We start from the raw sequence: 26,198 nt of genomic DNA, 5'->3' as shown, positions 1-26,198 counted from the left end.
TTGACGGGCTTCTTGTCTTGGGAGCAAGAGCGAGCGTGGAAGGCCATTTCTGTAGTGTAGACCGAGCGAGCGGCGGTTTCGCCCCGGGTGCGTCGGGTGCGCGATGCTCCTTTTATAGCTGCTGTCCAGACCCGGGCGCAGCGGGGAGCTCTGCTGGGGGCCGTGGTGCCCGTCGTTCCCCGGCGTCCTGCAGGTGGTGCCCCGACGTGGCCTCATCAGGGCCTGGGTCTGTGAACGGCCCACATCTGCATCATGTCAGGGTGTACGCTTTTGAGGTTCCCCCCTTCATGTCAGGTGCCCATTGTCATTTCCAGGAAAAGCAACAATTAGACTATGAAGAGCTGCTTCGGGTCTTGAAGAAGGAGCGGGACATCTACGCTCATCTGGTGAAGTCCCTGCAGGACCCGGACAGGTAAGGTCACAGTTTGCACGTCACACACGCACGGACACATACCTACTTTGAATAAATACATTTGGCGTCTGAGGCAGCAGAGCCCTTCCGGTTTGCTCAGAAGCTTCAAATGCCTTTTGGTGGTGATTGCCGTACGTAGATAAACATCTTACATCAAGAATTGTCTGATTTGGGGACGCCCGGGTGGCTCGGTTGGTCGAGCATCCAGACCCTTGATGTAGGCTCAGGCCGTGGTCTCTGGGTGGTGAGACCGAGCCCCATGTCAGGCTCCGCGCCCAGCACGGTCTGCTTGGGTTTCTCCCCTTCCTCCCCTCCCCCCCAGGCACTTTTTCTCTCTCTCTCTCTCTCTCTCTCAAGTAAATAAGTCTTCAAAAACAAAACAAAACAATTCTTTGGTATTTGGATTGTTTAAGTTTTTTTTATCCTGACGAGCATAGGATAGAAATATGATCGTTAGGATGAAATGTTTATCCTACTTGGGTCCAGATTTAGAGAGGGCTCCGAGTGTGTTAGCGCCCCATCCTCACGGCCGTCCTGCTTCCCTGAGGCCCTGAAAACAGAGAGCTTACGCGACGTCCACAGTGGGTCCCGTGGGGAGTGACTGCACGCGGGAACCCAACAAGTTCCTGCCTTGGAGCGACCTGTGTCTCCCCAGAATTGCCGAGGTGATCTGGTGCCAGTGAGTGGTGGTGCCGGGGTCTTAAAAAAGAAGAAAGGGCATGTAGCCTGCCACATGTTAATGGGTAGGGGGACCATGGTAGTGTTTGTTTTCCTGTGCTTTTGTATTTTAAATTTTTCGTAAACATGTCTTTACTTTTATAACAAGAAAAAAACAAAACAAAACCCACTGATGACTTAATAGTCAAGGGGAGGCTTGCTGGCGTTTGTATTTTAATTTTTTTTTTTTTTTTTTTTTTTTATTTATTTATGATAGAGAGAGAGAGAGAGAGAGAGAGAGAGAGGCAGAGACACAGGCAGAGGGAGAAGCAGGCTCCATGCACCGGGAGCCTGATGTGGGATTCGATCCCGGGTCTCCAGGATCGCGCCCTGGGCCAAAGGCAGGCGCCAAACCGCTGCGCCACCCAGGGATCCCTGGCGTTTGTATTTTAAAGTGCAAATGGGTCTGTTTAAAAACTGCTGGTGGCTTCGGGTGAGGTATGGATGTGTTGAGTCACTATATTCTACACAGATTTTACTCTGCATGTTAAGTAACGAGTTTAAATAAAAACTTAAAATTTCTGGTGTCTTGTTTTACCAAGTATCAACAGCCTGCAGGCCGAGTTAAACAGCATTTTCGCTTTGCGGAAGCAACTGGAGCAGGACGTGCTGTCCTATCGGAATTTACAAAAGACCCTGGAGGAGCAGATCAGTGAAATTCGGAGGCGGGAAGGTGGGTGCTCTCTTGGCTGAACGAGGGGATGAGGAGCCTACAGGGTTTTGTCTGGGTTCCTTTCTCGGGGTGACCGTGTTGATGTTGGCCCCCCAGTCTGTGCGCGTCCGCTTCGGCCTCCGTGGGAGGGCTCAGCGCATCGTGTGAGTTTGCGTGCCGGGGCACCTGCTGCGGAGTCTGGGCCGCACGGGCACGTGGCGCTGAGATGGCTGCTTCCTGTTGAGACCTTGCCGTCGGCATTGTCGCCGCCACAGGCGACTCCGTAGGGAGGGCTCCAAGGTGAGGGGCCTGTGGTCCTCGCGTTGCCGTGCTCGTCGCAGCCACACCTGGCCCTCCGCTCGCTGGAACCAGAGCCCGTAGGGTGCGCTAGTGTCCTCTTCCTTTCTGTCTCTAGCCTGGTGCCTGGCACATAGGAGCAAAAAAATTTGGAAATTGCAGTGGTAGGCTTGACCCTTCTGGAGCAGGAGCACCTGCTGTGTACACGGCACAGCAGCAGGCACCTCATTGCTCATCACTGATCCTGACGCTCGTCCCCTTGGCTGGCGTAGGTGTTGACTTCATTTTACAAATGCAGATGCTGTGGCTCGGGGTGGGGTGGGATTGATGTACCCACGTCCGAGCCAGGGCATCTTCCTATGAGGAGCGGCTCCTCCCAGTGCACTAGGCGTATCGGCGCTTCTCCCCAGATCGTTAAGTGGGATCATGTTTGTAGACGCATCACTCAGGACGTAGCCCGCCCTTCCTCAGAGCCTTCCTTCCCCATGGGGATGCGACCTTTGCTGCAGAGGAAGTCGACCTTTATGCAGGTGGCCGGAGGTCCCCTTATCTTAGATCTAGCAGCCGTGTCTGCACTTGGTGAGCTCATGACCACGGAGGGCTCTGGGGCCACTAAGAAATACACGAGGCACCTTTATTTCCCTGAAGCGCCGCCCTTGAGGGTCACGTCTAACTTTCCTGTATTCGCTCCTAAACAGAATCACTCCCTCATTTAAACTGAAATCACCATTCGCTCGTGCCACTCCGAATGGTCTCTAGGTACAGCACTTGGTATGCAGATCATAATTCAGAACAGGCCGCAGCGACAGCCGCAGCCCGCGACGAAACCACACGTTGAGATACCAGCCCGTAGAGAAAGAGGGAAAATTACTTTTGCTCCAAAGATGGAACATTCAACTCCCTGTTTGTACTGACTCCCCCTCGTAGCGACCCCCCCACCCCGTCCCCTCCCTCCGTACGGGGCTGTACTAGGATTGGGCTCGGAAGGATCTGGTTCTAATATTGTTTCTTCTCCCTCCCTTTTTTCTTTTTGCAGAAGAACCATTTTCATTTTACAGTGATCAAACATCTTACCTGAGTATTTGCCTTGAAGAGCCCAATCGGTTTCAAGTGGAGCATTTTTCTCAAGAAGAACTTAAGAAAAAGGTACTGACCTGTGAACTCTGAGCCCTTGGTTGGTTATTTGTTGCCTCCCGGGTTTCTGATCTGAGGTGTAAGGTTCTGAAAGCCTCTTTCCTTGCCTTTCTTCCCTCTGTCGCTGCCTGTCTTTGCTCGACCTTTGTTCCTCCTGGGACCAGCCCAGGCTCGATGTGCCCTAGCGGATGCCGTGCAGTCCCCCCTCAGGTCGCTCCCTCCTCTCGCGCCGGCGGCACGGCGTGCTCACGCTGATCTGGACTTACCTGCTTATTCGTCTGAATCCCCACCAGGCTGCGAGCATCTTAAAGTTAGTGATTGTATCTCACCTACTTTTGATGTTCCAGGGCCTTCCACGCATAGTGGGAGTTAACACATGCTTTCTGAAAGAATGAAGACCCAGGTTTGATCAGTGAATCTTTTTTAAAACTGGGAACCAGGTTCCTCAATCTGTTGATTGTTGGTGTGATGAGAGTGGTTTCGAACTTCCAAGACTCTGGCAGCCACTGATAAGAGTAGGAACTGTGAGCTCAGAGGAGACAGTTTGTTATAAAATTATCATCCACGTATGACAGATTCAGTTTCTGCCTTGGAGCAATTCCCATTGCGGTAGAGCGGTCAGACACGTCAGCAGGTGGTTGCAGTGCGGGTGCGGGGGTTGCCCCGGTAGGTGGGTGGGCGAGGCAGAGGTAGCAGACGTGGCACAGGAGGAGAGGGGAGTCCTCGGGGGCTGCAGGTGCTCACTGGCTCACAGGAGGCTTTTCAGCAGATGTGAGGCCTGAAGTGGGTTTTGAAGGATGAATAGGAGTTTGTCTCGGTGGAGGTCTTCTCTGCAGAGGGAGAGAGAGAGAGACCGGTAGGTGTAAGCAACTAAAAGTTAGGAATAGAAAGGAGAATTGAGAATTCGAGTGTTTGGGGAGGAGTGGAACAAGGAGCCTTGAGGCGTTTCAGTTGTTGAAGGTTCTTCAGGGACGCGGGGACGGTGAGGGCAGCTGGGAGCACCTCCTGTGGCGACGTGTAGGGGCGGGAAGGACGCGGCGTGCTTGGCACTTAGTAACTGTCTGCAGGGCCGGGGCGTTTTGCTCTTCTCACCCCAGCCTTGGTGGGGCCCAGGTGTCGTCGCGGTTCCCGGTGCTGGACGCCTCCTGTGTAGTCGGGGGGCTGACGCTTCCTCCAGTGAGACGTCTGCAGAATTACTAGCCGTTGGGGTAGAAGCTTGAGGGGAGGAAGGTAGTGCTTGATTGTGGTGGCCCTGGGCTGGCAGGACCCGGGCGCACGGAGGGAGGAGCCCAGGGCTGGGAGCCCGGGGTCTCAGCTGCAGCCCGCTTGGCCCGTGGGGAGGCAGCAGCCCTTTCCCCCGTGGACAGGCCCTCCGGCCGTCCTTATACGTCACGCGGTGCCCCGCACGTCCCGCCTGGGGCCTCGGGCCCTACACCTCTCTGTGTCCGCTCCTCGTGGAGGTGGGAGGAGTCCGGCAGCCTGGCCCCCCTCAGGACGTCTGTAGGGAATGAAGGGCTGAAGCTTGTGGCGTCTTTGAGTAGCTGTGAGTTGCTTTGTAACTGAAGGAGATGAGCACCACTGACGTCGCTGGGTCGGTCGGCGAAGGTCGGTGCTGAGGGAGGCCCCTGACACGTCTCGGGGCCGTCCACCCGGGCTTGTCCTCAAGTAGGAGCTGTGGCCCGATCCCGACCGGTTCCCGCAGCAGCCCGGGAGGGGTGGCGGGGGTTCGAACACAGGCGTGCGGCTGCGGGTTTCAGCGCGCCCTGAGCGGAGCCAGGGGCCGGGGCCCGGGAGGCCGAGGTCGGCTGGTGGGCAGCCCGTCTCCCTCTGCTCCGTCCGCAGGTCAGTGACCTGATACAGCTGGTGAGGGAGCTGCACGCGGACAACCAGCACCTGAAGAAGACCATGCTTGATCTCTCGTGCATGGGCGCCCAGGGCGGGGACAGACTCGGGTCGGCGGCACAGTCGCAGGTAAGAGCAGCCGGGACCGGCCCGCGCGCCTGCAGCTGCCCCGGGTACGTCTGCGCGGACACGGGGGGCAGGTCCGGCAGTGCTGGGCCCTGAGCCGGCCCCGGGGCGTGGCTGCGGGGGTGCCTGCGGCTGAGCGTGTGGCCTCAGAGGGCCCTGGCCAGTTGCCACGCCGCCCAGGTCGCTCGGGGCGTGTCCGGCCGTCCTAAGGAATCCCTTACCATCGGAAAACAAATGCATAAATGCATTTTCATTTACTTTTTGGGTTAATCTGAGTTCTGTGCACCCCCTCACGGTTGGGGCCTCCGGGCTGGGGTGGGACTGCATGAGTGTCGCCCCCCACGCGGACCCAGCTCCCGCACTCTGCCGCCGTGGGGAGGGGGGCCGCCAGCCTGTCCCGCGCCCTCCCGCCCGGCCGCCTGCCGCAGGGGTTTCTGCTGCTGGTCTCGGAAAGTCCGGGGGGCCAAGGGTTAAATCGTGTGTCTGGGCAGGACCGGGAGGCGGCCTGCGGTTTGGGGGCCGCGTCCTCGGCCTCTCCGGGAGTGCTCCGCCTCAGGAGAGACGAGGGACGCCCCAGCCCACCTGGCCCCCTGGGGGCCTCCACTGTCGCTGTGAGGCCCTCCTGTCCCTGTCCCTCTTGTCCCCCCCATGGCCGGCCAGCGGACCACAGGGGAGCCTGGAGTCGTGTACCGGGAAGAGCCGGCCGTCGCTGCCCTTAGCCCTGATGCCCCCCCCCCCCCCCCCGCCTCCGCGGCCAAGCTGGGCAGAGCTGATCTTGGCGCCAGGCCAGGGCCCTTCTGTCCGCGGGCCCGGGCTCCCCAGTCGGCCCACAGGTGCTGCAGGGTGCAGCGTCGGGCCAGGCCGGGCGGGCCTCGGGGCCACAGCGAGCAGGAGGCCGTGCTCTTTGACGGAGCGGGTGTTATTTATGGATCTTAGCCTCCAAGGCTCCACCTAATTTTGGAAACAAAGAATATCTGCAGTCCGTTTAGGGAGAAATAAGTCTCTTGGTTTGTTTTCTCCCAGGCAGCATCTTTAATAAGCAGCTCATTCCTCACCTACTTCATTGGAGTCGTAAATGGCAAGTTTGTTTGTTCACTTGCCCTTTGAACAAAAATCTGTTAAATGTCCCATTATGTTCTTTGGAGAACAGAGGCTTTTTCCTCTTCCCACTCTGAGATCTTCATACCAGCCGGTTCAGATATGAGCCATTTGTCAGATTGCACTTCACCTTGACGTTCTCTCTGGATGCTGCGTCCTGGCTCCCGGTTTCCCGTCTTCCACGAATAGGATGGGAAGGTCCGAAGAGCCACCCGGGAGGGAGCTGTTCCCACAGGGGCCTTGAGCTGAGGGAGGAGAGGTGGGATGGCGCAGACGGGACGCTGCCGGGCCCTGGGCGTGCGTGTGGTTCCCCTTTGATGGGGCCTGGAAACGCCCGGGCTGCCCGTGGCCTCTCTAAGCGGCAGGGCCTGCGGGGGGGCTGGGCACTGGCCCTGCTGCCCGGAGCCTGCAAAGCAGGAAGAGGGAGGGGAGAAAGCGAATCTGTTCCGTGTTTTCAAAATTCAGTATTTTCTCTCTAATATTTAATTAGTCAACAGCATCGGGTTAAAATGCAGAAAAGAAATTACCCCAATCCTGTCACTTTAAAACACGTACAGTTATTTGACATTTGGAATCCTTCCTTCTCTGTTTGTGTATATGGACACGTGCAGGCCCACAATGCATATATGGTTTTGTTCCTTTTTTTTTTTCCAATTGCTGTTAGGTTACAGCATCTTGTTTCATCTTATGAATGAGCTGAAATTGAATTGCTGCATTATTGTTGGACACGTAGATTATTTCCAGTGATTCGCTGTCTTAAATTACTTGATGAGTGTCTTCAGACACAAATCTTTTTCTGGGTTTGGGTTTAGATTTTTTTCCCCTTAGACTGTATTCCCAGATACGTAATTTCTAGGTCTATAGGTAGATACAGGTATAAAGTAGGCATGTAACTCTATTTCCTATAGGCTCCCCCTGCAACTTTGAGTTTGACTAAGGGTATAAGTAGTAGGAGGCCCTTGGTGCAGTTTGTCAGGTTTGTCCTCAGAATGGTTGCCTGGGCATGGATTCCCTCCAGCTGATTGGGACAGTGCTCACTGCTGCACATGAGCAATTCACTTAGAAAACACAGAAAAGACTGAGAACAGGTGTCCTTTGGTTTTAAAGGGCATTAAAATAATCTCTGATCAGTTTGCTTCTATTTCTTTGTGCTTATTTTTACTTTTTTAAAAGATTTTATTTATTTATTTGAGAGAGTGAGAGAGAATGAACAGGGCCGGGGAGGGGCGGGGCAGAGGGAGAAGCAGACTCCCCACTGAGCAGGGAGCCCGACACCGGGACTCGACCCCAGGACCCTGAGACGGTGACCTGAGCTGGAGGCAGATGCTTCCCCGGCTGAGCCACCCAGGTGCCTTCTTTATGTTTATTTACCGGTTATTAACTTACACATTATAGAAAACGTGGTTGAGAATTGATGAGCAGGCGTGATTGGGGCCGTGAGCCTTGCAAACCACAAACCGTGTGATGTGCGGAACTGTCCCCTCGGGTGGGTTGTAGGCTACATGTGTGTGCACGGAAAGAGCTAGTCTGTTATTATTTACTTACATCATCAGTTTTAGAAAGGGCTAGGAACTAGGATTTTTTTTTTATTTTATTTTTTGGCATGGAGGGAAAACATGGATTGAGGGACATCATGTGATTGAATGCAGGTATTGGAAGGGCTGGCTGCTATGTTGAATGAGAAATAAAGGTGGTGTGACTCCCGAGGACAGACGTAATGCTCAGAAGTAGGAGGTGCTTGTTAACTTCTGCTATTAGTAGCAGGATAAAGTGGAGTTTGTCGGAAGCAGATTGGATTTCGTTAAAAGGACGAGGTTTCTAAGAGTTTGACCTCATAAGTTATTATGAATTTTACATGATTTATAAAGAGCCCTCGACACGGTGCCTGGGATATAGTAGGTGCGCAGTAGAGCGGTTAGTTCACTGTTTGGAGTCAGTCAGGGGGAGTTAGGACGAGAGCCTTATTCGGACTCTGTGTGGGGTCGTGTGTGTGGCACCGTAGGGCAGAGCTCCTAAAGTGCGACGTGCGTGGGACTCTCCTGGCGTCTCGTTAAAACGAAGGCTCCGGTTCCGTGAGCCTGGCCTGGGGCCCGAGAGTGTGCGTCTCCCGTAAGCGTGTGGAGCGGAGGACCAGGGGTGATCCTGGTCCTTTGGTCTCAGCTCTCACTTTAAAAGACTGTCCCTTGGCGCGGGCTCTCGGCAGCGCTGCCTGGGCGCCAGGCGGTGACGTGGGGGCGGGGTGGCGCCCCACCCGCGTGGGACGCAGGGACGCAGAGGGGCAGTGTCTGCGAGGGTCAGGTACTCTCAGAGGTTGCCAGTGGGGCGTTCACATGTGGAGGAGGGACATTTCTCTGTGTCCATACATTTAATTTCTTGGCCGTTGGTGGAAATTGAGTTTACTTTTAATTTCGACCAAGTCAGCGGAGGTAAAGAGGAAGGAAAGTTCATCCTGTCTCACTGCTCAGGCCGTGGTGTGGCTGCGGTCCTGGGACTGAAGAGAGACTCCCGGTACCTGGACTTGGAGTGCCCTGGGGTAAGCCGTGTCTCTCTCAGCTCCACGCACGGGGCCCTTCCTGTACCCACGGGGCCCGCGGCTGGCTCCCCGCCGCCCCTCCCTGGGCTGGCGTGTGCTCCGTCCCCTGGGGGACGGCCCCGGGGACCTCCCACCTGCAGCTGGGACCAAAGTTCTCTCGGGAAGCTTGGAGAGGGGCCGAGAGCTCAGCCACCGGAGCTGCTGGGGAGCCAGAGAGACGCTGTTGTTGTTTTGTGTTTTAAAAGATGAGAGACACGTCCCCCCAGCATTTTAGCCTGAAGAAATTTAAACACAGCAGAGTGAGAAGAACCTGACAGTGAGCACCCACGTACCCCCCCCCCCTGGATTGTCCTGTTAACACCGCCCGGGTTTCCATCGTCACCCCCTTACCTTTTTTTTTTTTTTTTTAATTTTTACTTATTTATGATAGTCACAGAGAGAGAGAGAGAGAGGCAGAGACACAGGCAGAGGGAGAAGCAGGCTCCATGCACCGGGAGCCTGACGTGGGATTCGATCCCGGGTCTCCAGGATCGCGCCCTGGGCCAAAGGCAGGCGCTAAACCACTGCGCCACCCAGGGATCCCACCCCCTTACCTTTTTGATAAATTTTAATGTAAATGACTAAGTTCCACCACGATTACAAATACACTTCCTTCCTCTGAAATACTTCAACATACACATCTTAACTTCATGGTGTGTTTATGGTTATTTTTTCCTTTAAGGTTGAGTTCACATATGTTGAAATACAGAAATGGCAACTGCGTATTCGCTAAGTCTTACGAATGTGCGTCCCCCTGTACCCCACGCCTCCTCCGGACGCCTCGTGTCCCTCCTGGGTTCCCACGGCTCCCGCAGGCCCCCACTTGTGTCCCCCATGGGCTAGTTTTGCCCGCACTAGGCTTCCACATAAATGGAGTCTGCACGTAGACTCCCTCTTGTGTGAAGCTGCTTTCTGTCGGCGTTCTGTTTCTGGGATTCATCCGTGTTGTAGTGTGAACCAGCCACATGTTCCTTTTATTGCTAAGTAGCATTCCCATCGTGTGTAAATATATTAAAATTTGTTTATTCATTCGGCTATCGATGTGCACTTGGGTTGTTTCGGTTTTTGGATATTATGAAAAGTTGGTAGGAACATTCCTGCATAGATCTTTATGAGGATATTGGTTTTCATTTTTCTTGATGAATACCCAGGAGTAGGATTCCCAAGCCACAGGGTTATTTGTTTTAGAAGATACTGCCAGTACTTTTTCCACAGTCGTCTGACCTTTTGTACGCCCACCAACAAGTTTGATAGTCCTGGTTGGTCCTTATCACTTGAGAATGTTTTAATAATGAGGAAAGATGCCGCTAGAGAGAGAGAAGCACCTCATCCACATGTGGAAACTTTTATGCGTTGGTAAGTATATTCACATGTAGCTAGCCTGTTTAATGGTCAATAGTTTAGAAGCACTAGTTTTTTTTTTTTTTTTTTTAAGGATTTTATTTATTCATGAGAGACACAGAAAGGGAGGCAGAGACCCAGGCAGAGGGAGAAGCAGGCTCCCTGCAGGAGCCCGATGTGGGACTCGATCCCAGGACCCCGGGGTCATGCCCTGAGCTAAAAGCAGATGCTCAACCACTGAGCCCCCGTTGGGCCCCTACAGCTCTGATTTGTAAGGTCATCAGTCCTCTTTGAGCCTGATGACAGATTTGGATATGGTCAGGTTGAGTGTGTTCTGGTCCTGGAAAGTTTTCTATAAAAATGACTTAAATGAAGTCAGTTTGCTTTGTTTGGTTTGCTTTCTTCCAAAATAAGGGTTTCCTATAAAAGGAAGGTCAGAAGAATTTAAGTTGGTCTGCGGAAAGTATGGACTAAATGTAGGAATTTGTAAATAAAACTGTAGCGACAGAACCTTAGAAATCTCGTATGTACAACAGCACCCGGGCCAGTGACTCAGCGCCCGGTTTGTGGTTTTGACACTTTGGCGCGGAACTTACAGTTTCATTGGTGAGGTGAGGTTTGGTATAATTTCTGAACCAGTTTTGACTGATGACCTCCCTGGGTGGCCACCTGTCCTCTCTGTTTTTATTTGCTTTAATCCAGGTGTCCCAGGACTAGAAGTTCTGCTCTTCCAGCGAGCTGAGATCTGGCCCCCTTGAGAACATCGTATTGTCCATTCTGCGGAGTGCAGAGTGCAGAAGCTTTGGGATTTACACTTCTTTAAAGCATTAGGGATTCATGCAATCTTTATAAAAAAAAAAAAAAGTTCTTCATTTCCAAAGCATAAAGTTATCGTCAGGCCAGCTCGATACTCATTAGCGATGAGGACTTTTTGTCAGCAAAGTGACGGCGTTGTGGGGACTGTCCATCTCGGGTGTGTGACAGTCCAAGAAGAGGTTTATGCCCTGTGCTAAACTGGAGAAGTGATGCATAAATCGGGCACAGCATAAATTTCATTTACTGCCTTCTTGCTATTTGATGTTTTCAATTCCATCAATAGCTTTTCTCCAAAATCTTGTTACTTTTATATAATCTGAAAGTGAATTTAGCCATGGCAGGAATGGCAGCGGCACAACAGACAGCATATTCAATTTACAGCAGCTCGGGGAAGGCCCTGCAAGGGCAGGGGGAAATGGCTTTTGTCATTTCTTGGGGAATTTGTCCTTCAATTATGCTTGGTTCTAGGCAGCTGTGTGTGATTTGCTAGAACTAGCATCTCTAACTTTGGTTAATTTTTATTTCATTGGCTTTGGCATTCGTTTCTGCCTCCTTTTCGGTTTGTTTTTTGTTTTGCATTAAAAAAAAAAAAGACATCACTGACTTACTCATGCATATTCATGCTGCACACTTTTTTGGGTTGCATTTTCACACCATTCCATGCTCCATGTAGCTTTTGGCTAGCAAGGAGGATGAGGACACGACCAGAATTGGAGCGGATGACGAGAATAATTTCCCGAGTGACCAGCATTTGGAGCAGAGTGACAAGGTAGGGACGTGGCAGTCACCTCCCAGTTCCATGCTCCCCTCTCTGTGCCCAAGCCAGCCTTCCTGCTTGGAGTGAATCCGTTGGCTTCTCCGTTCCTTCTGCCCGTGTCGAGCGCCTGCTGTGTGCCAGCGGGGAGCCGAGACGCTAGGTCTCTTCCTTCTCGTAAGTTCCAAACAGGGTGGTAGAGCCAGTTGAGAAACAGCGAGACCAGGAGTTGCCAATAAAAACAGGGTTGTTGTCAGAGAGTAACAGGCATCGGCTGCTGGAGTTGGTCAGATCTGTGGCGCTCTAACCGACCCATTTGTTGTCTGCGTTGGAGACGGAGCCCTGTGAGGGGAGAGGATCTCTCCAGGGCACAGGGCAGGTGAGTGACCGAGTTGGGAGGGGAGCCCCTCCCCTGCAGGAGCTGCGCTCAGTGGAGTCCCAGATCACTTCGCTGCAGCGTAGGACGCCCTTCTCGGGGCCCTCTCCAGTCTCCTGATCTGGAGCCCCGCGTGGTGGCACGTGGGCATCGTTGAGAACGTTCCTCCAGTCACATTGATACTGGGCATTTGGGACAAACGTTCTCCCGAGGTTGAAAGAGCCTGAAAGCCTGGGATGCGATGGACAGAGGAGGCTGCAGTCTGGCATTTGTAACCTTCCAGGCGTTGAAGTTCTTGAAGTCACAAGTGTGAGATCATCAAAATGTCGGTGGTTTTGGAAAGCAAAGCAGTTCAAAGTGGGGATCTTGGAATTAGGTCTTGAGTCTTGGTCTTCATCTTTGTGACCTCAGTTAACCCTTGCGTAGGCCCTCAGCCCGGGTTTTTTGGTCCTTGAAGATAATCCATCCTTGCCGGAGTGTCTGTGATATTTCAATTAGTGCATAGAAGGGTATGTACGAAGTGCTCAGGAAATGCTATGACTCTTCTTATTACGATAGTCCACATTTCCTTTCTTTGGAACTTACTTATTTAGATGGACGTAATAACTAGATTGGTGGCAAACAAGACCCTATAAATAACTGCTCATTTGTGTGGGTCTTGTCTTCCATTTAATAATCTTAATCATTTTACAAGTGTGAGAGAGGGGTGTGATGGCTAGTGTATGTGCCACCTGCAGTAATGAAGTCGAGGGCAGTTATTTATAGACTGGGAGAAGAAGTTTAGAAAGAATGCTAATTGGAGCACCTCGGGCATGCCCAACACAAGCTTTAACTCGGCACATTGTTGGTACCACTCCTCTGGGGCCCTCAGTGACCCCAGAAGATGGATCCGTAAATAACATCTCCCTGGGAATTAGGATCTCTCTACTTTCCTAATGAGACCAATCAAAGTCATGTTAATTAGCGTGTCTCTGTAAAGAGTAAGGCGCTTTCCCGATTTGTAGCGGGGAGGATGCATCACAAGAGGTAGATGACAGACGTCTGAAGCATCAGGCGTGGCCTGGGCTCCCGAGGAGCGGGCCGGGGGGCGAGGGGACATGGCCGTGGCAGGCGGGACACTGTGCCAGGACCTTAGGTGAGGCAGTCATCTCACTTTATTCTCACGGTCACCTTGGGAGGTGGCGTTACTCTCCACGTTGTGCGGATCAGGGAACTGAGGGTGAGGAGAAGTGGCGTGACCCGTCCGTGCTCTTGCACAGGCACCTCCCCGCCCCGCCACAGGGCACGTGTGGGCCTGCGAGCCGGAGCCGCGCTCTGCCCTGCCTGCTGCGCTTCCGTTGCCCTCAGGCTTGCTGGCGCTGCCCATTCGGTCGCTGCCTCCGCCCTTTCTCCCCCACGCACGGCCCTCCTCTCTTCCAGGGGCCGTGTTTTGACCGCATCCTCTGCTTTGCAGGTCGTGGAGGACTTTTCCAAAGGGGGCTGCAAAAACGGATACTCGAGGCACACAGATTCTAGCATCCTAGACTACGATGGAGCCCACACACCTGGCTGCCCCGGAGACCAGAGTCTAGAGGAAGGCGAGCTCCTGAACCTGCTGGCCCCTTTTTTCAACGAGAAGGCCACGTTGTTCCTGGAATCCAGGTAGACGTGGGGCCCCCGCACTGCTTTTTCTCTCGAGTTTGAGGGGAGAACAAACTCATTTTGCTAAATGGATTTAGATGGTGGTGCCGTGGAATTTAGCTGAGCGAGCCCCTGAAACGTCTTGGAAGGAATCTTGCCAGTCATGCAATTAAGTAATTAGGCTGCGCGCTGGTGGCTGGGAGGGGACTCCGCAGAGCCGCATGCGAGCCCGTTACGGAGAGGAAGAAAGCTTTCCTCTGGAGTCGGCCCGCGAGCCCTGGGGAGGGCTGTCCGGCTGTCGGCGAGAGGAACAGCCCCCCTGGAGTCTCCTCAGGTTCTGCACCAGCTCAGGAGCTGCCGCTGTGGTTGTGACTCGCTGGTTACGTTGAGCTTGAGCTTGGTTTGTCTTCTCGTTGTGCGTCGTCCGTCCTCTGTGAGGGAGTAGTCGGGGGTTTGCCTTAAGCCAGAAAAGGAGAAACATTCAGTACATTTTGTAATTTTAAAATTAACCCTTCGGGAGGAGACTGTCGCCCTTGCACATTCTTCCAGACCATGGCGACAGCTGCCGGGCGGAGCCGCGCCTCCCTCTCTCAGGGCCCCGGCCTCTCCGACCTCTTCTCGTGCGTGAGGAGGCAGACGGCGCACCGTTGGAGGAGCCTGGCAGGCAGGTGCTGTGCGTCCGGTAAAACTGTCCAGTTCTCTCCAGTGGAGGCAGAGAAGCGGAGCCCAGAACTCCTGCCCGTGACTCTTGGCAGGAGCCGGGACCCCTGCTGGTTCTTGCACTGCTGGTGCACCAAGCCTCACAGACGTTCCTTAGCTAAGAAATAAGGATCGGACCGTTCTGCTTTCGAGCTCAGGCAGGCTGACCCGCCCCCGGTGCCTGGCATCTCACACTTCTCTAGCTCGCGTCCTGTTGGGGCACATGTCTAGGGCCGTTCTGGTTTATTATCACAGGGACTTGGTGACCAGAGTCAAGGCTTGAGAGACGGAGGATTTTCTCCATGTCAGGGTCCCAAGTGTCCCCTCCGAGAGTAGGGATGCCACCCTCTGAGGACCTCCTGGAAGGTGCCTGGGTGATTGAGCTGGGGAAAGTATGGCGGCCGCGGGGGCATGTGGCGAACCCGGGCACGTGTGCCCCCTCTACTGGGCCGGAGCCTCTCAGCCCTACGCGACAGAGTGGTACGGGCACCTGGGCTCCCAGCCTTCCAGGCTTTCGGTGGAAGCCCCAAATTGTATCCTACATCTCTTGATTTTTAAAGATGTGGACCCCTAACTACATATTTTAAAGAAAGCATCTCCCGCCTGCCAGGCCAGCCTGTGACATCTATGGTTCAGTTACCTGTTCCCTGTAGGTTTCTGCTCCACAGCTTCCAGACCGCATTGGCAGTTGCAGTGTGAGGACAGGGTTTCTTACGCCGGCCTACGTCTGTGGCCCTGTCTTGTTCCCTGCACAGCTGCCATTCGCACCGGACCACTGAAGCCCGTGACGGTGCAGTCGTGGCCCCCCAGGCCCTCCCGAGGGCCCCTCCGGGGTCTGCACCCTCTGGCCCACACCCTGGGCACCATAGGCCCAGCCTCAGTTCACCCTCACACCAGCTTTGTGCGCTGCTCATGGTGTTTTCTTTCTTATAAATGTGGGAGCTGACATTTGGGGACTTGACATTCCTGTAGCTAGGAAGCGCTAGAGCCATTGGAGAACCTTCTGGAGGAGTCTTTTACAAACACTCATTGGGCAACCAGGATTTTAATTGGTCAGAGAAACACTATTCTTCTGCTTGGGAGTCCCCTCCTGTCCCAGCCGCCACCGTCTCTTGCCTGGACTCCAGCAGCGCAGGCTGCTCTACTGTCCACTCTCCCCAGAGCAGCCAGTGATCGTTTTGTAACTTAGGTCAGATCATATCTGTTCCATGCGTACGACCTTCCAGTGGACTTCCATTGCCCTTACAGGAAGGTCAGAGCTGCTCACCCTGGAGCCCGCCTCTTTCTGTCCTTACCATCCACCCCCCAGCCACACGGAGCTCCTCTGTGCCTCAGACACCTCAGGGCCTTTGCACCAGCCGTCCCTCTGCCTGCAGTATGTATGTGACTGGTGGTGTCTCAGCTCCACATCCACCCTGTGGACAGGTCCTTGCTGAGCACTAACAGGAGTCCTGCTTGCACGTGGTCTCAGGACTCCCTCCCTCCCTCCCGCGGCTGATGGTCCTGCTCATCACTGCTGTACGTTGTCTGATTTAGTTACCGACATAGGCGTGGACGAATGTCGTCTTAATGAAATGCGAGCCCCTGATTCCTTTTCACCACGCATGCCCACTGCCGTGGTGGCAGGTGAGAGGTGCTCGGTAAATACCGAAGCGTCAGTGCAGACAGTTAGAAGCTCAGCATCACAGCAGAAGGTAAATGGGGAGAATTGGAGACGGTATAGTGACCCCTGGGCTCAGGAGGATCGGGCTGCCCCGATCTTTGTTCTGCCGCTTTGCTAGGGGATCTTGAGTCTTCCGAGCCCATTGCTTCATCTGTAAAGTGGGGTGAGCTTTGGCCCCACCCCCCAGGCGCACGGGGAGGCCCGAGTGTGCTTGGCGTGCTTAACGACCCGACGCCGCACGGGCTTCGCAGCTGCCGGCCCCCCATGGCCTCGCGCCGCGGCCCAGGTCCTCGGGAAGGCCGTGTAAACGGTGTCTGCGCCTCTGACCAGACCCTCGACCGAACCGTTAAACAGGTCCTGATCCGGCGACGGCTTGGTGGATCCGCTGCGCAGATCTCTAGCAAAGTCACACGTGAGGGGTTTGTCTAACAGCACCCCCACCTTGGTATAGTCTAATGGCCTCTTTCACCGCCTTTTACTGCCCGTCTGTAAAGCCTGTTTCCTGCGTTTTATTGTATGTTGTTTGGTGGTGAATAACGGTCCTCCTTTGGCCGGCTGAATAGCAATTGTCATTACTTTTAATCTATATTAAGGGAAGGAGAGGAAAGGAAAATTTAGTTTAACATGCGTAAAGTGCCAGCAGTCTTTTTAAAGTCTGGGTTCACTAAATTTTAAGATGCTTTGTGTAGGCTAGATGATTCCATATTCGAAGTGAAAAAATGTACCGTACATTTAAATTCTGTTTTTCAAACCTTTAATTTTTCCTGTGCCTCCGTGTGCCGAAGCTGTGGTCTGAACGGAGTCGCCCCTGCCCCAGAGCTGGGCGGTGGGATCTGGATGGGAGTGGGGCCTCCCCGCTGCCCTCGAGGGTTCACGGCCCCGGTCACGTGTCGCAGGCGCAGATACAGGGCAGGGGCCATCGGGCGTCGCGCCGAGTGTCAGTCCCGGGCCGGAGGCAGGCGAGAGGATCGGCAGAGGGAAGAGAGCGCAGCGCGGCCGAGGGCCCCTTCTGTCCCCCGCGCCCGGCCGGACGCCGGCCTCCCTCCTCCTGCCCGCCTCTCCCTCCGTCCTCGCCTGCTCCAGTCCCTGCGCCCACCATTTCCTGGCGCTTTCCTGGTTTCCTTCTTCTCTTAAATGAGTCCTTTTTCTTCTTTTTTATTTTTAAGTCTTTATTTTTTTATAGGAAAACTAAAGAATTCTTTTATTTAGTGAGAAACAGGTGGGAAACGGTAGCAGCTCAAACATCTCCTTTATTTTTTAGGTGATTTACACATACTTATGTGAAGGTCTTCGGGTTGCCTTATTAATTTGATTTTCTCGAGTGTGGACGTTGGGCTGTGGCCCGTCCGCTGTCGTAGTGGGTTGTGCGTGCAGGTTTGGTTTGCCTGTGTGGACACCCCCGGCCCCCCTTCTCCCGTGGGGGGAGCCCCTGACTTTTCCCTGGACTCCGGGAGATCTCCACCATAGGGGAGTTAAATTTCTGGCCCCAGTGCTTTCTGCAAATGCCCCCTTTTTTCCTGACTGCCTCTCCTCCTCAGTTTCTCATGTTTGGACAAATTTTGCCTTGACTTTGAGGCCTGTAGCGCCCCTTACGGGGTTTTCTGTTATGCCTCTTCTGCTGTCACGGGTGTTTAGAGCGGCCTGGGAGGGGCGGAGTGTGTGCTCCCGCCGTCCCCGGACAGGAGCCTGTGCAGTCCTGCCGCACGGCACGCGGGTGGCGCCCGTGCCACAGAGCGTCGCCCGGAGGCTCCCCTGTGCCCCCACGCGGACTTCTCCCTGCCTCGCTTCCAGCCGCGCCTCCTCCCTGGTCACCTTGGCTTTCATGCCGAGAACGTCCCGTTTCCTTTGCCCTGGCTGACCTCCCCTCGCCTCTAGAATCCCTTCTCTGGCATCTCCTGCCTCTCCCAGGCTGGGCACCCCGGGATCGGGGCTTTGTAACCCCCTAAACTTGCACAGGGCCCCTGTTCCCCCTTTGACCCCGTGAAGCAGTGATTTCTCAATGTCCGTGTCCGACACCAGGCTAAGTCCTCGCAGGTGGTCTTGCCCCCTCGGTGTCCGTCGGGCACCCGGCACAGGAAACACAGGGATTCCTCTGAACTGCGCCCTAGTCTTTTACGAGCTCCCTCAGTTTGGGTTCCCAGGAAAGCGGAGCCCAAAGTAAGGGCTTGGGTACACGTGGTCTCTTTGGGCCGTGACCCCGGGGAGCAGAGGCAAAGCCAGTCAGGGTCCATGACCTGCGTGCTGTGGACAGCGCCGGGGACGGCCTAGAGGTGCCGTGCCATTGGCCCTGTGAAGGCGGGACGGGGGACGTGTGTCCCAGCAGCTCTCTTCCCCCCACTGTCTGAGGGCTTCCCCTGCCCACTGCCCTGCTGGGGGCCTCAGGAGCGCTGAGGAAGCCCCAGGCCAGTGGAGAGAGGCAGGGAGCACCCCAGACGGGCCTCTTCGTGTCCCGGGTGCCGTCCTCAGTGTCCACGCTGCCGCAGCTGGGCGGGCTCCGCGGGAGCACGGGGCAGGTGGCCAGGGACGCGAAGGTACCGCTCCCTCTGTGCTCTCTTGCTTAATCCTCGTTGCCGTCCTTGGAGGGGGATTACGTTACTTCCAAAGAATCTCTGACTTAGAATTTGAAGCCATTTTCGTGTGATTTCAAAGCCACTGCTGTTTGTATTACGAGTCGTTCGCAGCATCCCTTCGTTGAGGGCCTGTGTCCCGGGCCCTGGCTGCACAGGGTCCACCTGGGTGACCAGGCCACCCGGGCCGTACTCCCCTGGATGTAGGACTGGGCCGGGGGCAGGTGGACCTCGCGGTTGGCAGTACTTGGTGACCCGTCTGCTCCTGTTGAGGCCCAGCCGGCACCCGCACAGCCACGCGGGCCCTCGCTTGCTGGGTACTTGTGTCAGGTGATTCCCTTCTCCGTGAGATAGACCTGCCAGGATCCCCAGGTAGGGGGGGTCACGAGGCGGTTGGGGTAAAATCCTGGGCTGTGGGTCCTGGCACATGGTGCGTGGTTTAGACAGACGTCGGGCCAGTCAGTGGAGAAAACTTGGGAGACTGGGCGGGGCACAAGGCTACGGCACAAAACCTGTTTCTCCCACTTCCTTCCCTTTGGAAAAACAGGCCAGACCTCCTGAAAGTGCTGCGTGAACTGCTCTTGGAACGAATGCGCTCGCTAGAGCAGGGAGTTTCCGCAGAACACCTTGATGGGAAGACCGAGAAGTCACTGACGCCGGTGGCCGTTCAGCTAGGAGGTGAACTAGGACACCTGGCCCACGTCGACTCGTCGTCCAAGTCCCGTGATGACCCGAGGTCGCCTTGGACAGCCCGGCTGCTCAGGGCGGGTGAAGCGGCCACGCGGGAGCTGAAAGATGCCTCCGTGCAGACCGTGGCCGCGGAGGGCGACACACTCAGGTTCACAAACCAGGGCAAGAGAGGAGTTTGGGAAGAGGAGCCCCCAGACGCCACGTTCCACGCTGAGGGTCAGCCGCAGAGCTTGTGCCTGGTGCCAGGGAGGCCGGCCGCTGCCCTCTCCTTCCCCAGTGGGGCCGACAAAGTAAGCTTTTCTATAGATTATTTATTTATTTTCTTTTTTATACAAGTGAAAGGCTTAAAAACTCAACTCTGATCTCACTGCTTTTTCTGATGTCTGTAAAATCCGGTGTCTCCCCCTGCCTGCCCCTCGTCTGGCCTCTCCCTAGAGGCGTGTGTTCGTCTTAACCTCCCCCCCAGCCCGGTCTTCTCCGTCTGTACATCATGACATTTATACAGTTTTCCTTACAGAGCTGTATTTTTACATCTGTGTGTAGCGTTTTCTTTCCTGCTGTGTATCAGGACCATGTTTCCTTGCGGTGGCTCTGAAATATTCCATTGTGGGAAATGTGCCAAAAGGTGTAGGATTTTCACCCACTGGTGGACATTTCCTTTTGTAGATTGCAGTGAAATTGTGATAGCCTGACTTTAGGAGTAGGGCCGAGCACCTCGGTTTTATCTTGTGCGGGCTGTGTGGCGGAGAGGTACTGTTCTGGGGCTTGGTCCACATTTCCCCGGAGATGAGGAAGCCCGACTCGCAGTGCCCACAGCGAGCCCGCAGCTAAGGGGCTGAGTGGAACCCCCCGCGGCTGAGTGCTCTGCTCTACCCTTTCCAAGGCTCGCCCCCCGCTCCTTCTGGCCCAGCGTGGTAGGGTCCGGTTTTGGTGGGGGGAATGCATTTGGCTTCAGTCAAGACGCTGTCTCGATGCTTCTCCTCAAATACCATCAAATATGCCACACGATTAAGAGCCAGACTCTCTTGGCAGCGTTTGATTGGACCTTTTGCTAAAATCCTCCCGGGCGGAGGGGTTGGGCTGACGCTCCCCAAAGCGGAGAGATGTCAGTGTTCTGGTGGAGAAGTAGGTCATGTTTCTAATAGAGCGCCAGTGATGGCTGTTGGTGTTCTTGTTTCTGATGGGTGTTTTGTATCTGAGAAATCAGCTGTACACACTGCTTCATAGCATCAGAATGGAGAATTAAGTTTATTTTCTGACCACTAAATTACTGCTTTTGTGCATACCAAAGGGAGTTAGATATATCATTAGCAAAATTGCTTTTGATTGTTTTAAATTATGCACCAAAACTGTAATTTCTAGAAAAGGGTTTTCTAAAGATATCAGTAAAGACAAAAAAAATAAATAAATAAATAAAAAAAATAAAAAGACATTGCCATTATATTAACGGTACTTCAGATGCAAATGTGTACGTTTTGGCTGGAATAGAAAGCTCTCATCTGCCCCCAGCTCTGTTAGTTTGTACCTGTGTTTTAGGAAAACTAGATGTTTTTTTCCCCCAGTTTGTGTGGGAGGTAGCCTCCTTTGTGCAGAAAAATTACATAATCGAATGAACTCATTAATTTCCCCAAATATATAAATTTTTTTTTTAGCGTAGAATTATCCTTCTTGCTTGTGGCTTCAAAAGGAAGGCCACAGTGTTTATTTTTTAGCATCTGCTGTTTGTGCCAGGATCACGCTAGATTTCCTGTACCTATACCATCACATTTAATCTCAAGAAGCCTGTGAGTTAGATAGGTATTCCCTACATTTTACATGTGAAGAAATACAGACTCTCAAAGTCTCAGAAAATGGTCCAGAGTGAGTCAGCTGTTGGGAGGAGTAGTAAGGATATAGACCGAAGTCCAATTTTAGAGGCGGATAGGGAATTTTTTTTTTTTTAAAGTAGGCTCCACTCCCAATGTGGGTCTTGACCCATGACCCTGAGATCAAGACTTGAGCTGAGATCAAGAGCTGGATGCTTAACTGACTGAACCACCCAGGTGCCCACGACAGGGGTAGTCTAAACATACTTTTCTCAGGAAGGGAGGAGTCCTCTTGCCACCATCACACATGGACCAGTGATGGCTTCAAGCCTGGCCACTTACCTTTCCTGGTGGCCCCAGAGGGATCAGGGTGACCTAGGAGCTGAGGCTAGTGCAGTGGCGACAGGAAGAGATGTGTGGCAAGGGCCGGCTGGTGCTTTGTGCTTGCCTGTGCATGTGTACGTCGAGCTCGGCATGTGTGCGTTCCTGTCCCCCTTCCGCTCCCAAGTGAGGACTTCCATGTTGACATCTTTCCTAAGGCGGTAGGTGGGGCTGTGCACAGTGTCCATAAGGTAGCATTTTGTGTGGTGTTATTTTAGAACCCGCATTAGGGTGACTGACGGCAGTCTTCCAGCCTGAAATTGGCTTTGGCATTTGTGCACTTGCAGATATCTTTTCTCCTGCCATATGACACACAGATTTGGATCCAAGAATAAAGATTGGTGGAGACCGAGGATCAAGCCAATGACTGTTATTTTGCGGTCCTCTTTGATGGGCACCCCCCGCCCCCCGCCAACAGACCCCCTTCCCGCCTCAAACTGTCCTTGGCCTTGAACCTGCTCTCTGCCCTGGAATGTTGGGGCAGAGAGTGTCTTCCTTTCCTTAACCGAGCAGTAGAGGCTGGAGAGCCGTCGTGACGTCCAGCCCTCTAACCTCCTCGTTGTGCGACAGTGGACCGGTTGGTTGACCTCCCAGTTTTTTGTCTGGAAAATAGGCCCGGTAACATCTATTATCCTGTGAGTGCTGAGATTGCAGAGCTGGCCGGAGGACCGTGGACAGTGTGCTTGAAAGCATTTTGCATCCCAGAACATGCACACGGGGCTCCTTCCGCCCTTTTCCTGCTTTCAGAGTCCTTGCTGATTTCGTCATTCCCAGGGTCCCAAGTATTTCCTGTTTTCCTCTCAGGTTCCTTCTCTTCCACTTAAAAAGTAAAAAGAGTAATAGCCCCATTGAGGGACAAGCCACATGTCCTACAGTTTATCCATTTACAGTGCGTAGTGCAGTGAGTTGTTTGGTCTTTTTCTTTTTTTGGTAAATCCATAGTTACAGATCTACTACCATAATCGATTGTAGAACGGGCTTAATTATCCAAAAAGAAGCCCTGCCTGACCCATTGGCGGTCACTTCCCCTTTCCCCCCTAGTGCTCTAGCTGTAGGCAACCACTGATCTACTTTCTGTCTTTAGATGTCTGGCTTCTCTGGATGTTTCGTAGAAAGGGAATCATGTAACACGTGATCTTTGGTGACTGCTTCCACTTAGCGTAGCATTTTCGAGGTGCGTTCGTGCTGGAGTCTTTATCGGTGGTTCATTTTTTTATATTGCCAAGCGATATCCATTGTATGGATGTCACACATTTTGTTTATCCATTCATCAGTCGATGGACGTTTGGGTTATTTCTACCTTTTAGCTATTATGAATGACGTCGCTGTGAACATTCACATACCAGTTCTTGTGTGGACGTCGTGTGTTTTCACGTCACCTGGGTAAACACCGAGGAGTGGAATCCGGGGTCATGTGGGAACTCTGAAGAACCACCAGGCTGTTTTCTATAGTAGCTGCTCCTAGTTTACATTTTCATCGGAAACATGCGAGTTCCAATTTCTCCACAGCTTTGCCGACACTTGTTATTATTTTAATTAGAAGCTGTCCTAATGAGTTGGGAGTGGCAATATTCTATTGTGATTTGATTTATATTTCCCTGACGACTAATGACACTGAACATGTTTTCATGTGTTTATTGGCCATATAAAGGTCCCCTTTTGAGAAATGTCTATCAGATCCTTCGCCCACCTTTTAATTGAGTTATATGTGCTTTTTATTATTGAATTGTGATAGTCCTTTACATATTTCTAGGTTTAGTCCCTCTCCCCAACTTTTTAATATATTTAAAATTCCCCCCACTTGAAAGACATCCCCATTTGGCCTCTTAAGTCATTCTTTGCATGTTCATTCCACAAATAGTTGTTGAGTACCCACTGTGCTCTCGTGCTGGAGGCTGTGATAGAGTACGACCAAGCAACGCAGAGTCCCGAACCCTGGAGCTTATAGGCCAGTGCAGAAGGTAGACAGAGAACAAGTAATTGCACAGGCATTTGATTATGAGGGTGCTAGTGTTCTCCCTAGAGAATTGTAGGGGGCGGTGAGTGTCCCTAACAGGGAGACCTGACCTGGTCTTGGAAATCAAGGCCCATTCTCCCGAGGAAGGCACATATGAGTGAGGTCCTAGAGAATGTACGGGGATTACTGGAGTGGTGGGGGCGGGCAAGAGAGTGTGCTGTAGACAGGGGGGACGGTGCGTGCCGAGCCCCTGGGGTGGAAGGAACATAGACATTTGAGGAGCTGATAGAGGGGAGTGTGTGGGCCCAGGGGAAGTGGGAGAAGGGCAGTGACCGGGGCTGCAGGTCACGTACAGCAAGGCGGCCGCGGTAGGTCCTGAGAGACCGGGAAGTACGCCGGTGGTTGTAAGCAGGGGCGAGGGATGTCAGCTCTGCCTTTCCCGTCACAGTATGGAGAGTGGGCTAGAAAGGGCAGGAAGGGCGAGGGGGAGGGTGCTCCGGAGGTGGCTGTGTGGCAGGTGAGCGCCAGCAGTGTTTAGGGGGCCGTGGGAGGCAGCGAGGAGAGTCCAGAGGCCTCAGAGATGCGTTTACAGCTGCAATTAATGGAGCCTGGTAAGTGGCGAGGGTGGGTGATGGGTGCGAAGAGCAGTTCGATGGACTTCCAGGTTTGGGTTGCACGGTGAGGGGATGGTGGTGTGATTCACCAACATGGAGCGTGTTGAAGCGGCGTAGCTTTGGGGTGGGGAATGGGATGATGGGCGGAAGGAGCCAGGTGCTGGGCTGGCTTCGAAGTGCCTGAGAGCCAGTGGAAAGGAAGATGTCGAGGTTTGGCAGGTGGGAGCTCGAGCCTGGGCGAGAGCCACTGGATTAGTGACTCGGTAGCCCCTGAGAACCTCAGTAGGGGTGGCTGCGGTGCACTAGCGGAGTGGCCGAGCCTGGGGAGCGGGCGGGGGCGGGCCAGGAAAGTGTTACTTAGAAGGTGGTGTTGGCGAGGGGACTGCCATCGCGTGAGCCTCTGGACGTCCACAGAGACAGTGCACCAGGGCCAAGAGGGCGTCCAGGAGGAAAAGCTGGGCACTTGCCAGTCAGAGGAGGGACGTGCCAAGACACGGGAGATAAACGTGGATGCCACCCCTGGAACCAGAAGTCTGGGCAGCCGGTCTGAATCCTGTTTTACAAGGTTGGCACGAGCACGACCAGAGGAGGTGTATTCATTGTCCTGTGTGTGTGTCTCTCCAGGATGCTAAGAAGTCCCGCCTGCCTATCCTGATAAAACCGTCCCGGTCATTAGGAAATGTGTATCGGCTCCCTGCCACCCAGGAGGTGGTGGCCCAACTGCAGGGTCAGATCTTGGAGCTGCAGGGGGAGCTGAAGGAGTTTAAAATCTGCAATAAGCAACTGCATCAAAAGTTAATTCTGGCTGAAGCAATGATGGAGGAGAGGCCAGCGGCAGACAAAACGCTACAGGAAGGTAAGTGTGCAGTGCGCTCTCCGTGAGCTGGACGAACGACCGATAGAGCTGCTCGACACGTCAGCCTTGTTGTTTAGAACTGCAGTAAGTTTGAGCATAAATTTTATGAATTACAGTGATTAATCTTGACTCCTGACAAATACACAATGAAAGGAACACAGTGAGGAAAATGAATCTATTGTTTTCATTCTATTCTGGAGTCTGGGTAAAGGGGCTTGTAAGTGCGCGCGGGTCTTGTGAGGTCGCTGCCTTCCCCAGGATGGTCTGCAGGGGCCCCGGCCGTGGGCTGACTCGAGTCCAGGTGGCTTTTTTGGCGTTACCTGTGGAAGCCTGAGGCGTGTGGCATCGTGTGTATAAGTGAGAGCCCTCCTGGGGGGGTTTTCTAGAACGTCCAGGCTACATTACCGTGGCCTCCTCAGGGCTCATTCCAAACCCTGTCGAGCTTACGCCTTCCTCTGGAAGTGACCTGCCTCCGTAGCCACTTTGCCGTGTCTGCACTCATGGGAGCTCCCAAAGTAGAGAGCCCCTGGGTTAAAATGTATCCGGGTCAGACTGCATAGACGTGGAGGGCGTGTCACAGCGGTGACCGTGGTGTTAGAGGTTTTGGACCACTGCCCCTTGGAGCGTCTCAGGAAAGCCGAGAGCCGCGGAGCGTAGGCGAGCGCACGGCAAGCGTTGGACCTCGTTTTCAGAGGGTTCACGAGTCCACAGAAGTACCTCGTCGACTCCTGGTTTTGAGCTTGTGCTGTAAGCGCGTGACAGCAGCGCCTGATACCAAGAACGACAGCAGCAACCTTCTCTTTCTCCAGAAAGTATCGCTGCAGCCCTGCTGTGTGCCGGGCGCTGCCGTAGGCCCTGGGGACGGGCTGAACAAAACGGGTGCAGGTAGAGATGGCGGGTGCGGGGAGGACGGAGGGCGGCTGAGGCACGGGCAGTGTGGAGGGGGGTGGAGTTTGCTGCCGTCCATCCGCGGAATCCTAGAGCCTCCCTGACGAGGTGACATTTGAACCCGGCCGGGAGCAGATGAGTGGAACCCTCAGCGTGGAAAGTGTCTTTGGCGGCAGCACAAGGGCAAAGTTCCGGATGTTGCTTTGAATCTGGGGAGTTGGAGGACTAGGAGGGAGGCCAGTTACGTGGCCGGAGCAGATGGGAAGGACGGGGCAGGAGGGTCAGGGAGGTGGCCCGTCGGGTGGCCCACGGAGGCTGCTC

At 53.8% G+C, this 26,198-nt stretch overlaps 1 protein-coding gene across 11 annotated transcripts in view; it reads left to right on the top strand.

Annotated features, from left to right (window-relative positions):
• Positions 1 to 26,198, top strand: part of CDK5RAP2 (CDK5 regulatory subunit associated protein 2) — a 153,093-nt gene that overhangs the window by 79,763 nt on the left and 47,132 nt on the right. For 8 of the 11 annotated variants that reach the window (XM_072842560.1, XM_072842566.1, XM_072842556.1 and 5 more), the window contains 8 exons: positions 315 to 412; positions 1,672 to 1,802; positions 3,115 to 3,224; positions 5,055 to 5,183; positions 11,681 to 11,776; positions 13,591 to 13,778; positions 19,234 to 19,666; positions 24,758 to 24,989. In XM_072842560.1, coding sequence (XP_072698661.1) covers positions 315 to 412; positions 1,672 to 1,802; positions 3,115 to 3,224; positions 5,055 to 5,183; positions 11,681 to 11,776; positions 13,591 to 13,778; positions 19,234 to 19,666; positions 24,758 to 24,989 — 1,417 coding nt within the window. The remainder of the gene's footprint in view (positions 1 to 314; positions 413 to 1,671; positions 1,803 to 3,114; positions 3,225 to 5,054; positions 5,184 to 11,680; positions 11,777 to 13,590; positions 13,779 to 19,233; positions 19,667 to 24,757; positions 24,990 to 26,198) is intronic. The other 3 variants (XM_072842563.1, XM_072842559.1, XM_072842557.1) reach the window with 1 other exon arrangement.

The sequence above is a fragment of the Canis lupus genome, chromosome 10, assembly GCF_048164855.1.
Source record: "Canis lupus baileyi chromosome 10, mCanLup2.hap1, whole genome shotgun sequence".
Classification (NCBI taxonomy): Eukaryota; Metazoa; Chordata; class Mammalia; order Carnivora; family Canidae; genus Canis; species Canis lupus.
This window is presented reverse-complemented; position numbering and strand designations above follow the sequence as displayed.